Source organism: Diuraphis noxia, unplaced genomic scaffold (assembly GCF_037042655.1).
Source record: "Diuraphis noxia isolate RWA-SAM2 unplaced genomic scaffold, SU_Dnox_SAM2 contig0002, whole genome shotgun sequence".
Lineage (NCBI taxonomy): Eukaryota > Metazoa > Arthropoda > Insecta > Hemiptera > Aphididae > Diuraphis > Diuraphis noxia.
Window position 1 is genome coordinate 42,053,271 of NW_028301712.1, and position 15,457 is coordinate 42,068,727.

Below are 15,457 nucleotides of genomic sequence, written 5' to 3' on the forward strand. Positions count from 1 at the left end.
GTTCATATCGATATCATGTATAGTAGTAATATTGACGGATGAGCTACAATTTAAAATCACTAACATTTAACAATAATATATTTATATATTAAATAGTATGAGTATATATAATATGTTTTAAAATTATTTCTTAAGTATTTTACTATAAAGTTAAAAATGAATGTTTAATCCCCCTCCTGAAAACAAATCCTGGGTAGTGGGTACGGCACTGATACAAAGTTTTTGGTAGACCAATATTTATCACATGATATAAACACAAAAACAATTTAAAACTCAAAGATTCAAATTTAAAAAATTTAAAACCAACTTTCATTTCTAATATGAACGTGGATAACTTTAATGAATATATATGCTAGGCTTTTATTTCTTCAAATATTCCTTTATTTAAATAATAAAATCTATCTCTTTGCGCTTTACAAGAAAAATATTCTAAACGATACATACCAGACGAGTCAACCGTTTTATACCTTTTTCCGGCCTCTATATTACGATTATTATTACAATTATACATATTATAATGTATACATAAATAAAATGTATATTATTTTTATAAATATAAGTATGCCTCCGATACAATATTTTCCGTGTAATTTTATGATACAACTGTACAAGGTATTTTGATGAATTCAAATTTATAATTGATTGTTACCTACGACCATTACATCTTCAAGTGTACCTATTATCTGCAGTGAATCTAGTGACGTATCATCACGATTGTGGTCTTTTTTGTATTCATATAAATCAAAACATCTTTCCTCTGGCTAGTTTCATTTAATTTCTACAGTACCTACTTTTATTTTTGGCTAAAGCCCTCTATACAAATAGTATCTAATCTAATCTAACCTAACTTAACCTCTATGCATTAAAAAAAAATATAATTCAATGGATTTTCCCTCCCTGTAATGTTCAAGGAAAATATTCATCACCTATTTTTACCACCATTCACGATGATTATTTTTATTTTATGATATATTGATAATTAATGAAAGTGTTCAAGTCTATAATTAATAAATTTAAAGTCAGATGTATTATCATTTACCAAATTATTAAGAAAGATATATGTACCTATATAATACATATGTACTAGCCAGTAGGCACACAATATACTCGTACTTATAACATAATTAAATATGAACCGAATATGTTACTAAAGTTATCTGTACTGTAGTATACCACCCTGATCTAATACACAAATTGACAATAAAGTATATAAATACACTTTGCTAAACGCTTTTTTAAACAAGTAAAAATTACAAAATGTGTTATATTTTATGAGTTATGACGCTTTTATTAGTTATCAATTTATCATGAAATAAATATGATCATTTTTTTTATTTATTATTTTTAAATAATAATAGGCAATAAATATTCCCCGTGAAAATCTGGTTATTTTTTAGAAAAACGTAGAAATGTGCTTAGATCGTTAGATCTATTCCTCTTTTCCGATCATACATTGGAATTGGCGTTTAATAATATGCAGGTGTGACCTGCAACATTTTACTGAGGAACATGATAAAAGCTTTATTATTTATTCATTTTTAATTGATATTATTATACTTTGAAGATAAATTTATCTATTATGAGATTATGAATAGTTTTATTTAGAGGTGGAGGGAGGGGGGCTCACCGTCAGTTCTGCTTATGATCGAATGGTATCCTTCAATGTTTTATATTTGAATATTCTTATTTCTCAAATCTTAATTTGATATATTATTAATTGTAAACTGATAGGATTTTTTAAACAAATAAATTTTAAATATTGTAAATAACTGAGATTAAAAATTCACAAACATTCATTAGTATTATCATTGATTTTATAATATATTATAAAATCAATGGTATTATTAAAATATATTAGGAACTATTAGTTTAGGCTTATGCGGCTATATGACATCTCAAATTATATACATATTCAAATTTGAAACAAACATAAAATAACTAAATAAGTAAAAAGTAAGACAAATTTCGTATCATGCAGTATATTTATGAAGATAATGTCAGTGTACTGTTTATTGTTTTTTCTCTCAGGCCCGTGCGTAAAATATACAAAGTGTATTAATAGTAGAATAATATATTTTTTTTGTGTTTTTGAATAACTTTAGAGTAAAAGTAAAATCACACATTGCAAAATCGTTAAAGAGAATAACATTTTAGAAGAAATAACTTATCGATTTACTTAAATATATTGTTCTCGAAACAGATTAATTATTAAACATTTAAATTAAAATTTTTTTTTTGAAAGTTTAATACTCAGTTAAATAATAATAAAATATAAAACGAAATTTTCTTCAAAAATATAAACCTTTATAATTTTTGTTTTATTTTACTCTAAGGTTACTCAAAATACATAAAACTCGATTTGTGAGAGAAAACAAATATAGTACTGACTAGTGCAGACTACTGACATCATCTTGAGTAATATTTATCATAAAACAGTTAGGCATATCTAATTGATACCATCTTATTACTTTTATAAGCTACTTGTACAGCATTAGGTATAAAGTGTATCCATCCGGGTCAACGTGCCTCTTTCAAGTACAATAATGGGGAAGTAACCTGTCCAGTCGCAACCACTATACAGTCAACCTGTTACCTGCACTTAACCAGGGTCGTCCAGGGTTCAGGGTCGGCAGTTATACTTGTTACTGCTTCGTAATTTTTTCGTAAGTATTTTTACGGTCGTCCGCATGGCCATGGTACCATGGTAATAATATTGGCGCATCGGTGGTGGGGAACACTTGCGTGCGCTTACCCGACGTGTCCGTTATCTACAGTCGTGACCAAACACAGGGAACCCGCGACGACCGTGAGATAACGACTGCTGCCGTAGTGCCGTCGTGGAGACGCCGTGTTGAACGATAATAAAAAAAAATAATAATAATAATGAATATTTTATATTGCCAATATATCTATGTTCAGCTCACCGCTGCAGTGTGCCCAGTGTGGTCTCGGTAGTCGCCGCGTTCGGTGTGCCTCTTTGTTCGTCGTCGTTCCCTAAAATATATTATTAATTTTCCTATTCCGTCTTGCGTATAACCAGTATAACCGCCGTTTTCGTTCTCATTTATTATTCACATATTTAACCTATTGTTATACCTATGTTGGCTTTGTTTGATTTTTGTGAATTGTAATACATGTACCTACGCGACGACGAATCGATGAGTCGTGCCCTCTTAGGACGTGCACGCTGCTAGTAACACGCGATCAAAAGAAGGTCGTGCAAACCGATATTAATGAAAAAAATACAAATCTGATGTAAAACGACATAATTAACCATGTCCATGAAGAAAGAGTACAACATTGATTGGGTCTTGCCCAAACTCAGGAACCGACAAATATTTTGGAACGTCGCGTCTTGCATCACATTAGCTGCCGTCGGTATATTCAGCAAGATTTTCATCAGTAAGTATCCACATCATTACATGTGAATTGTAAAGAGTTCCTCTAGTGTTACATATCTGTGTTTTGTAGAATGGTTCAACAAAGCAAAAGTGTACAATCTCGTCTCATTTGACAAAGCAATCAATCGACCCAACCACATACCTCTCATTACAGTATCCAATCATGATTCGTGTTTTGATGACCCTGGCATTTGGGGTATGAAAGTTATACATATTCTTCCAAACTTTTTTTATCTATTCTAAATGTTTTGGGTTGTTTTAGCTGCACTTGGTTGGAAAAATTTAATAATGTCAAATAAAATGCGCTGGGCATTGGCTGCCAATGACATATGCTTTACAAACCCATTCTGTGCACATTTTTTTATGCTTGGTCAGTGTGTGCCGACCATTCGAGGTGCTGGAGTATATCAAGTAAATTACATTTCTTTTATAACAAATTAATATTTTGAATTTTTATCATTCAAATGTCAACCTAACCTAACCTATTGAATATAAATACAAAATATTTTTAAATTTTGCACAATTAGGTAGCACAAATCAACACAAAATTTCAAAGACATTAAATTTCATTGTTTAACTATATAGAAATAGAAATTATAAATTATTAGACATTTCATGTTTCTACTCTAAAATATTCTAATAAATTATTATTTAATGTTATCATTTGCAATCATTTTTATTATCTAAATACTTATGCTCAACAGTTTAGATGGGTTTTATCCTTTAGGTCTCTTTTATTATAACTTATTTTCAATTAGATATTAATTTTTAGTATGTACATAAATTACCTATGATTTTTAACAATGCATTTTTGATGGATTATTTTATTATTCAAATGTGTGTTTAAATTAATAGGTACAATTTTTAAAAGTGTGTTATTGATTTATTAAGTATGTCATTAAAGGTCATATATATTAACTATAGCTGATTGATTTTTTACAGTTATTTAATTAGATATAATTTGCTTATAGTCTGATTTTTATTAATTTTTAATTTTATTAAATTATTAAATTGTTATTAATATTATCTAACAAAATAAGTTTAAAGCAAATGTTAGTTTTATTATACAATTATAATTTATTCATATTAAAAATATATATATATGTAATTTTTTTTTAATTGCAGTATTAAATTTCTCATAAGTAGTCATGATTTTGATTGTATTTTTAGTAGGTAACTTCATTTTGTAATGACATATTTTATGTACGTACATTACATCATCACTTATCAAATAAAAAATTCAATTAAAAATTTAAAAAAAAAATATACAAAATGAAGTATACACTTTATGTTTAGTCGAAAACGAGGTCGGAAAGTAGACCAAATTAAATAAAAAATTATTTTACATTCAATCCACACTTACTAAATATAAATTATGGTATTTGCTGGCCTATAATATTTCCTGTACATTTCTCTAATAATTTCACCTTTTTTTTTTAGCGTAGAAATTAAATAAATTATTTTTTCTTACAAATTCAACTATTCTACCATCCTAGATCCAGTATTTAATTCATAAATACATTTTTTTTATGAGAAAAAATAATAATTTTAAATAAATGCATTCCTTTCTTTACTTAAAATATAGAATAAAAATAATTTAATTTAATGTACTGTGAAACCTGACTTAACGGACACCCGTATATAACAGACACCTCTTTTAACGGACAAAATGACCAGGTCCCGGCAAAAAGATAGGCATTTCAATGTATTTCGACCTGTCTATAACAGACTTCTTCTATTACGGACACGGACACTAATATTTAATCGACAATTTCATAACGGACAAAAATACATACATACTACGTTGATAAGAAACGCAATTACGACATTAAGTGAAAACACGGATTACGACTAATTACATTATCCATATATACATAATTCATTTTCAATTATCCATCACAAATTGGAAATTACCAAATCGAAGCACAAAAAACAAACATCAATAGAATCATTTTTTAAGAAATAATTAATAAATTTAAATGTAATGTGTCATTGAATGTATGTATTACATGTAATATAAAAATAATAATTAAAATTAAATTTATAATGTATGTGTATAATATATATAATACATATAAATACAGATTATACCTAATACATATTATAAAATAAAAAACAATACAAATATACGTACAAATTGTAATTTTTAAAACATTGAAACCTGTCTATAACGGACAATTATTTTGGTCCCGCGACTGTTCGTTATATACAGGTTTCACTGTAGAAAATTTATACTTAAAATACTAAAAATGTAACAAAAAAAAAAATTTCTTTTACTAATGGCCTAGTTTTCGATGTACTTTGATTAATAATAAAAAATATATATATAAAAACACATTTTTTCTGAATTTATAATTATTATATATTTTGTTACAGGAGGCTGTTAAGTTTGGTGTAGAACTGTTGTCTAAAGGTAAATGGCTGCATATTTTCCCAGAGGGTCGTGTTAATATGAATAAAAACTATATACGTCTGAAATGGGGAGTTGGTCAAATGATATATGAATCACCTGTTATGCCTATTGTTGTACCTATTTGTCATGTTGGAATGGAAACTATATTACCTAATGAGCCACCATACTATTTACGAACTGGCCGTAAGGTAACATTTAATTTTGGTGAGCCTATAGATTTAAAAGAATTAGTCTCAAAGTTGAAAGAATCTAATGCAAGTGAGGAAGAAGCTCGTAAATTAATTACAGAAAAAATTGAAAAAGAATTATATAAATTGCAAAAAGACACAATATTGTTACACAACAAGTTAAATTCTTGACGGCCTGATTTACGACTAATGTCTTTAAAAGCTAAAAAAAAAAAGAATACTTAATAGTGTTCCAAAAAAATGTTTGATTATTAACAAAATTATTTCTTTTTAGATAAGTTACAGATAATTCATTTAACTTAATGTTTTTATACTGTTTATTAGTTTATTTAACATCACATATTTTTATGTATAAACTTAATTGTGTAACCATTATGATAATCATTTGGTCCTCAATCTTATATACTATTTTTTCAACAAATATTTTCATAAATGTACCTATTTAAATATTTTTAATAAAAGGTATGTTCTTGTTTGACTTTCTTCTAAGAATGTCAATAATTTCCGTCCAATCGAGTATACGTGAATGATATTTTGATATTTATTTAAAATAATTATTTAAAAAATGTAATTTATTTACATTTCAATATGAAATATATTTAGCTTACTTTGTACTTAAATTCAATAGAACTTTTATCATGGTTATTTTTAAAAATGAGCATGTCTAGTCAATCTCTTAATAATTCTGGATAATATGTAAAACAAATTGCACTAAGAATTATTTTCCCGTGAACGTTAAGAGATATGATTTTAATATTTTTTATCTTAACAGTAACATAAGTTCATTTTAACTCTTGCCAATTTTTTTTTTACCAAATGCAAATTAAATTTTGTTTTTATTATTATTAATTTTATTCAATTTAATTATAATACTAATGTATTTTTCTATTTAATATCATATGCAACGATTGTTATATTTATTATTATTATTGTTATATTAGTATATTGTATATTATGAACATGATATTCAAGAATTTTTAAGTTGAGGCTTTTTTAATTTTAATAATTTACGTGGGGATTGAGCTTAGTTCAACTCTAATTACAAGGTATTATTATTAAAAAAATATGTGGACATTGGTTACCAATTTCGGGGCACATTGTAGTAATTAAGTAAATATATTTTAATTAACACTTAATTTGAAATCAATTATAATAACATATTTTCTTAATTTAATATTATAACTGTAAATATTTTTGTTACAAATGTTCAAATTATATAAATTAATAATAATGCATATTTAAAGTAAGCAATAATGTCAAAATAAATTGTTAGATGTATAATCCAATAAATGTTTAAATACTTGTGTTAAATTATCATTTACCGAAGATTTAATATGCATGGCTAAATGTGTTGTAAAAAAATTACTTTTAATATTTACCATATGCACAATATATTAAACTGTAAATATTGTGTTTCAAAGAATAATATTTTAGGTATGCGTCCACTGTATGTAAGAGCTTATGATTACAAAAGGTCAATAATTAATAATTATCTGTTTGTTGTAGCCTGAAAGTTTTTGCTCAACTTAAATATTATAAACTCTTCATTTTATTTCTCTAATTTTAATTTACTTACATTCATGCACAACTTTTATCCGTTGCCATTTATTCTTTCAAAATATTATAATTTGTTTATTTTGAAAATAAAACATTTAAATTAATATATGACAATAAGTAAAATTTTAAAGTATATTAATGGAATCATTATACACCTAACATGTATATTTTAATTAATACTATTTTTTGAATGCTGTATCACTGAATTATTGAAGTATCAATTATTTTAATATTGAATTTGGACTATTACTCTTTAATTTTTAAAAATATATTATTTGTAATATAGATAAAATAATTTAACAATGAAAATGACTATGTGTATACATTAGAACTGCATAATTAGAGTATTATAGTTATATAAAGTTTTTGATTTGTTATTCTATTGAAATACTAACCTACTTAATACTTATGCATTTTAGTTTTTAAACATTTTGTTTAAAAGGTCTTTAATTGAATTAATTTCCTGTTGTAATATTATACATATTGCTCATTAAATGTATGCATACTTTTCATATTTGTATTTTTTTGAAAAATAATCATACTGCAAAAAAATACATTAACTATTAAATAGTAGTTTTATTATTTTTATTACATGTGTAAGATCACATACAAACTTATGATATAATAAATGAGATAAAAAACATTATTTATATCTAATTGTTAATTATATCAATTTGTCAAAATTATTTCTCGATTAACTTTGTACTCATTTTACAACCAAATACCATGTCATGGACTTAGCTGCTTAACTTATATCAGCTAGCAATGATTATTATTAACCTATTAACTTGTATTGAGATTATACCTCGTAACAGCAGTTTTCAATGTCTTAATATGTGCAAACTCTTAGTTATCAGTTTGATATAAATTATTTAGTTTATGTAATAAGATACAAATTTTTTATTGTCGATTTTTCAGCTATTGTTACAGAAGGTCATAATAGTTGTATACAACTAATGATTATATATCATTGTATACAAAAAAAAAAAACGATTTTGAGCGTGGATGGTCTAAGAAAGGTCAGTCTAGAATGTTTATTATACAGTGTGTTTCCTTTTAAAGGTAACACTAAATAATTCTGTCCAGTGACATCGGATTAATATGCGGATTTCAGGAGGGGATAGGGAATACATAAATACACATTTCTTGATGATTTTTACATTTTTAGATCTATCCGTGTGCGCATGCGCAATACAGCTTGCATTTTTTTAAATGGCAACAGGTATTTGGAATACCAAATTCGGATAGACCGAATTTTTTAAGTCGATTTGGTCATTTTTACCATAGCTCTAAAATCAAAATTGACTAAATGGCAGCCAGTCAAAGTTTCGATTTAAATGATTTAATAATATCTGCAAACCTACGGATACAAAAATAATAAATACAATTTCATAAAATTCTAGTATGATTGGTGAAAAATTCAATAATATTAATCGAAACTTTGACTGGTTGCCATTTAGTCAATTTTGATTTTAGAGCTATGGTAAAAATGACCAAATCGACTTAAAAAATTCGGTCTATCCGAATTTGGTATTCAAAACAACTGTTGCCATTTAAAAAAATGCAAGTTGTATTGCGCATGCGCACACGGATAGATCTAAAAATGTAAAAAATCATCAAGAAATGTGTATTTATGTATTCCCTATTCCCTCCCGAAATCCGCATATTAATCCAATGTCACTGGACAGAATTATTTAGTGTTACCTTTAAAAGGAAACACACTGTATATATATGTGTGTGTTGCAGTAGGTTGTTTTATTTTTTGCTAAAAATATTGAATTCAATACCAATTATATTTAATTATTATATTAGTATATATTTATAATTATTAAGTTCTGATTCAATACTGCCTAATTGTGGGACGGTATGAACAGGTTTGTGCCATTTGTATGGGTCACATGTGCCACTCGAAGCCTGTATTCTGTGTATTTATTTAATGATGATAAAATAATTAAAAAAATCCATATATTGGTGTCCCGCTCTAAGATAATTGCTTACCAAGTGGCACTCAGAATTAGAACAAAAAAGGTTGGGCATCACTGGTGTATAGTGTATATTATTATAAAATATAATAAATCACGTAAAAGCTTCAAGTCCTCATACATAATATTTTTGATTTTGAATTTCAACAAAATTATTAAAATTGTAATTTTTTGTTTTAAATTTAAATATGTCTAATAGCGTTTTGGATTTGACAACACTAAAATAGTGTTCATTGAAATTCTACGAGCACTACACGAGAGTTGCACGAAAAAAAAGTTCATATTTATGAAATGCACGAATGCACCCATGTTACACACAAAATCGAAGTAGGTACAGAAAGTGTGCACTAAGTGCACTGGTCATATCCAGTGTCGGCCTGGCACACCAAAGGCCCATCTATCAGTGTTTTTAGGAGCCTCAATGAATGTCTTGGCCTCTGTAAACAAAAATTGCCTCTTAAAAAAAAAAGAACTTATTTTATTGTAAAAATATAATTCAAAAATTATAAGTCGTATGAGCTTAGAAACTTTTAAGCATGACCTAATTGTTTTTCAATTTGTTTAGAGGTAATGAAATTTCAAAAATATTTTAACAAATGTTGAACTACTTGTTGAATTCCTTTGTTTTTACGATGCTTATACTTAATAAATTATAGCTTTATTATTATAGATAATTATTGTTTCTTATGTATTAATTGAGTTGAAATTGAATTGACTTCCGTTTTGGGTTGAAATAATTTACAAGGATATTCAAATTTTTAATAAATTTAATATTTATCAAGCAACATATCAAAGTACTGAAAGTTATATAATTTGCTATACGATCAAAAGGACTAAACGAATCAACTAATTGCCAAATAAGAAAGTAATGAAGAAACGAGATCCATTTATGATCTGAGTTCCTTATCTAGTGACGAGTGAAGTATAAAGGTATGTGTTTTCAACTTCTTTAATGTCAATGTGCTTAATGTTTAATTATAGTAAATAATGTAAATAAGAATTAAGATGACATTTTTTTTTTTAAATAGTCAGATGAAATTTAAAAGTATAATATAGTACGTTTAAAAGCTCATTTCCTGGGAAAAAACTGAAATGATGATCCAGTATATCTGCATACTTAATAATTACAAAATTATTTAGGTATTTGAACTGTAAAATTAATAGATAACTGAAGAACGCTGTTACACATTTTAAAGTTCGGATCGGTTATAAATTATAAATTAACTTAATTAAGACTACGTTTTATAATATTAAAATAAGTTAATCGTCGTGGCCCAGGGCCCGGCGGCCCGCACTCGTTGCTGATGACCATTTGTGACAGACACCAATCAGTGGGATTTTTATTTTTCTAAGTTGTCGCCACTGAATTAGAATGGTCCGTTCTGTTGTTTAGTGAATGTTTACCGCAAATTTTTCTCTTCCACTCCTGGCTACTTGCTACGTTTATCTACCACAAGACTCACAAATCACAATAATAATACTAAATACACTGACACACTGTAGTTCGGTGCATCGCGCGTGTGCCCTACACATCATATCGACGACGTTCCGGTGAGAAACGTGTGTTCTGGCTTAGTGCATTTGCGGTGTACGGTTTTTGATTAGTGAGACCGTAAGGGATCTACGACCACAGCGTTTCATATTTTGACGTTTCCTGTCCATTTGAACAACGATGGCCGACAAGGACAAGGACAACGACGATGTTGAAGCGACAATCGCTGATGAGGCGGTTGTGATCAAGTACAAGACGGCTGGGGAGATCGCTAATCGTAAGTTGGCCCATTAACCATTTACTATTAAATTATTGATTACAAACACAGACCACTGAATGTAATTTACTCATATCCCTGAAACCGGTCTCCGACTTCTTCGTACTTAATACGATTTCTAGCTGTTGAACCTAACCTACAAAACTTCTCGCGAACCCGGTCGTGTGGTCGTGCGGTAGTCGCCGGGTCCTTTCATGAAAGTCTCTATTGGTTTCATCATAACTTTACACGGATGGTGGTCCCTTGGATAACCGTGCATATATCGCAGGAACATGACCTGCGATACGTGGCGATGAGTCCCCTACCCCCTATCGCTTTGCTGTACCCTTTTGTTTTAGGACCATTATAAATTCGATTTTCTATCAATGGTAGTGTTGGTGTGAACAAAATTTAAAATGGTTCGATAAAAGTTCAGTAATTAAAACCGCTAACAATCGACTCCTTGATAGCAGTATGTAACTGGTAATGCATGTGGCGTTCACATCTATATAACACACATATATATGGAAATTCTAAACGACTACAAAATTAATGACCAAAGTTTTACTTATTATGAAAACTATCAATGATTTTACCTCGGATTTTACTGATGTACTTATACATTGGTGAAGCTGCAAAAACTATCATAGATTTATGTTATAATGTATTAACTCTAGCATAAAAATGTTTTTCTTTTACAGGTGTTCTTGTTGAAATCATTGAGAAATGTGTAGAAGGTGCATCAGTTCGTGATGTATGTATTTCAGGTGATAACTTAATATTAGAAGAGACTAGTAAAGTATTCAAAAAAGAAAAGGAAATGAAAAAAGGTAAGTACCTATAATATAATATATCATTACCTATATTTCATGTTTCATGTTATCTTGTTTGTTTAGGTATTGCTTTTCCCGTTTGTATATCTGCAAATGGCTGCATTTGCCATTTTTCACCTATCACAAGTGAACCAGATCATACAATTGCAAAGGATGATGTTTTAAAGATGTATGTTTTAACATTTAATAAATCATTACAAATTACTTATATAATTTGTGTAAAATTTCTAGAGACTTAGGAGTTCATTTAGATGGTTTCATTTCAATGGTTGCTCATACCGTTGTTGTGGGAGCTAATTCTGAAAATAAAATCACCGATAAGAAAGCCAATTGTTTCTTAGCTGCTCATTATGCATCTCAAGCTGCATTAAGACTAATGAGGCCTGGAAATGATGTAAGTATCGGATAATCTTAGATATTAGTAAATATGTATTTAACAAATAGTACTACTTATGTCAGTATAGATAATTAGAGATTAACTATCTTATATTTTTATCTATTTATAGACATATCAAATAACTGATATGGTAATGAAGGTTTGCAAAGAATTTGATTGTAAGCCAGTTGAAGGTATGCTTAGTCATCAATTGCAGCAATTCAAATTAGATGGTCCCAAAACCATTATTCAGAATCCTAGTGAATCACATCGAAAAGAACACGAAAAAGCAACTATTGAGGCCAATGAAGTTTATGCTTTAGATGTACTTGTTAGCACAGGAAGTGGAGCTGCCCGTGAAACGACAGCTAAGGTATCTGTGTTCAAAAAGACGGAAGAAGTATACCCATTGAAGCTAAGGGCATCTAGGTAAATAATATTTTTGAATTTTATACTAAAAAACTTTTTGTTCAATAAAAAATGTTTTTGTTACAGAATATTTTACACAGAAGTTATTCAAAAACATAGTATAATGCCATTTAATTTGAGAAATTTTGAGGATGAAAAGAAAGCTAAAATGGGTGTAATGGAATGTGTAAATCACAAACTCATTGAACCATTTCAAGTTCTTTTTGAAAAAACTGGTATAGTTTTGTTGATCACAATTATAAGACAGACTTAATATTTTCTTTAATGATAAAATATTAATAATTTAGGTGAAATTGTTGTGCAATACAAGTTTACAGTGTTAGTAACAGCAACTGGACCTGCTCGAATAACAGGATTACCATTTGAGGAGGATCTTTATGTGCCTAATTTATCCATTAAGGACCCAGAAATATTGGTATGCTTTTATTACAGACATGTTTGTATCTAAAAATTAATAAATGAGTCCCAATTATTATTATTTTTAATTATTATATGCATTAAGTAATAACGTCAGATGAAATAAATGAATTAAAATTGAAAATTCAACATGTTATTAAAAACAGTTAGGTTATTTGAATAGTTATATAGAATAAATTTCTTCAAATTTGTTCCAAAATTTAATCTTATAAGTATATTAATATTTTAATTGGTAAAAAATTAAGTCCATATTTTATAAATTATAATAAAAATCAAAAAAAAAAAATTTAAATTATGATAAAGATTTCTTACATGCATTTTATGAAAACATAATAAAATTAACCTGTTTATTCATTACAACATTTATCCAATATAATACTGGATAAGGTGTCACTCATCTATGAAAGATTATCACAGAGATGAATAACAAAACCATTATTGTAACATTTTAATGTTATTTTGCGTTAATTTATTATTTTTAATAACTTACAAAACTTGTTTAGAATTTACTCAAGACATCTGTAAATCAAAGGGGAATCTTGCAACTAGTGAAAAAGAAGAAGAAGAAGTCACAAAAAAATGCAAATAATGCAGCTGGTGAAAATTGCTCTATGGACGTCGATCAACCATCCAAAACAGGAGCAGGAGTTGAAAAAATGGAAGTGGATGCATCAGCCTAAACATTATTCTTTCATTTTTTTTTTTATATAGAAATTATGTACAAACATGTTTTGGCATTTAATTACATTGAATTACAGATGTAATAATAGATAAATAAATAAATTCAGGAAATTCTCTATAAAATTTAATGGAATGTGTTGACTTCCACAAATGACAAATTATTAGCTTTAGTCTCAAATCAGTATTGACCAAATTATATTTATATACATATTTTAATACCAAATTTGAATTTCTGTCTACTTATATACTGTCCTCCAAAACTACATGTAATTTACTTGACTTGTTTTTAAATAAAGTGTATAAAACATTGTCAATGTTCAGATTTATTATTATATAATTGTATTGAAAAATTAAGTCGCAGCATTTCATCCATTGTTGTATAATTCATTCTGCATGAAAAAATATTAAAACATTGAAATTAAGTTCTGAGTGTTATTTAATCTGTTATCTAAATCTCAACAAAAACACTACGTCAACTCCGTGTAAAAAAACGCTAAGTAAAAAAAAAAAATATATAAATGCAATAAAATGTGTGATATAAGGTGGAATCTAAGTAAATAGTTTAATGAATAAAATGTATGTATAAATAATTAATTCAAATTTAATAAAAATTGGTTATTTATATTAATTTATAATATGAATTATTTTAACTCAAATTGATCCAATTTTGGTTTACTTAGCCGGAAACAATTTATTTATTGTAATGGTGCTTTCATTATTTATTACATAAACTATTAGTACTTGGCTATACATTTTTTAGACTGAATCTTCCGGCCAAGTAAACCAAAATTGGATCAATTTGAGTTAAAATAATTCATATTATAAATTAATATAAATAACCAATTTTTATTAAATTTGAATTAATTATTTATACATACATTTTATTCATTAAACTATTTACTTAGATTCCACCTTATATCACACATTTTATTGCATTTATATATTTTTTTTTTTTACTTAGCGTTTTTTTACACGGAGTTGACGTAGTGTTTTTGTTGAGATATCATTAGTTTTTATTAGGGTCAAGATATTTTTTATTTTTTTTTCCATTATTATGATGTAATGTCTTATTTATAATTTTTTTAAGATGTTTAAACATATCGTTCTGTACAAAAGTACATTTTGTTTCCTATACTTCAGCACCCATTTTAATACTCTATCTGCAGTACACCTACCTTGAACCAAAGGCATTTTTAATTTACCAATTGATCTATTGGTACATTTTTCAATATTTAATAAAATGGAAATAACTGTTTGGATTTTGGATTCTTTCTTTTTAGTGGTACTTCATGTACAGTGTTAATACTGCACTGTTTAATAGTAGTACTATTATAACTTTCAACTACGATTTTAGATTGAGTAGACTCCTGATATTTTTTTTCCTCATATCTCGCGCCTTTTGGAGTTAAGTTACCATTTTTAATGTAGACAC

At 27.4% G+C, this 15,457-nt stretch overlaps 2 protein-coding genes and 1 long non-coding RNA gene across 3 annotated transcripts; 2 read left to right on the top strand and 1 right to left on the bottom strand.

The window, feature by feature from the left end:
- Positions 1–2,779: 2,779 nt before the first annotated feature.
- On the top strand, positions 2,780–7,313 carry Taz (tafazzin, phospholipid-lysophospholipid transacylase). The gene is made up of 4 exons (XM_015516443.2): positions 2,780–3,402; positions 3,472–3,597; positions 3,664–3,812; positions 5,778–7,313. The coding sequence occupies exons 1-4, from the start codon at positions 3,276–3,278 to the stop codon at positions 6,171–6,173; spliced, it is 798 nt and encodes a 265-aa protein (XP_015371929.2). The 5' UTR covers positions 2,780–3,275; the 3' UTR covers positions 6,174–7,313.
- A 798-nt stretch (positions 7,314–8,111) lies between these two features.
- LOC149058472 (uncharacterized) lies at positions 8,112–10,881 on the bottom strand. Its single transcript, XR_016190631.1, has 2 exons — positions 10,601–10,881; positions 8,112–9,978 (listed from the first exon to the last, which is right to left on the bottom strand). It is a non-coding gene; the product is annotated as an uncharacterized LOC149058472 (long non-coding RNA).
- Positions 10,882–11,053: 172 nt separating this feature from the next.
- Positions 11,054–14,447, top strand: LOC107167430 (proliferation-associated protein 2G4). Its single transcript, XM_015516460.2, has 8 exons — positions 11,054–11,310; positions 11,991–12,119; positions 12,186–12,291; positions 12,354–12,516; positions 12,629–12,927; positions 12,994–13,142; positions 13,215–13,342; positions 13,848–14,447. Exons 1-8 carry the CDS (start codon positions 11,214–11,216, stop codon positions 14,022–14,024), a joined length of 1,248 nt encoding a protein of 415 aa, XP_015371946.1. The 5' UTR covers positions 11,054–11,213; the 3' UTR covers positions 14,025–14,447.
- The last annotated feature ends 1,010 nt before the right edge of the window (positions 14,448–15,457 follow it).

Bases quoted from the DNA above. Each gene is read 5' to 3' on its own strand.
- LOC107167430 (XM_015516460.2), top strand. From the start codon at position 11,214: ATGGCCGACAAGGACAAGGACAACGACGATGTTGAAGCGACAATCGCT. The intron at 12,120-12,185 runs GTAAGTACCTAT...TTGTTTGTTTAG, and splicing joins AGAAAAGGAAATGAAAAAAG to GTATTGCTTTTCCCGTTTGT. The intron at 12,928-12,993 runs GTAAATAATATT...TTTTTGTTACAG, and splicing joins TTGAAGCTAAGGGCATCTAG to AATATTTTACACAGAAGTTA.
- Taz (XM_015516443.2), top strand. From the start codon at position 3,276: ATGTCCATGAAGAAAGAGTACAACATTGATTGGGTCTTGCCCAAACTC. The intron at 3,403-3,471 runs GTAAGTATCCAC...TGTGTTTTGTAG, and splicing joins ATTCAGCAAGATTTTCATCA to AATGGTTCAACAAAGCAAAA. The intron at 3,813-5,777 runs GTAAATTACATT...ATTTTGTTACAG, and splicing joins GAGGTGCTGGAGTATATCAA to GAGGCTGTTAAGTTTGGTGT.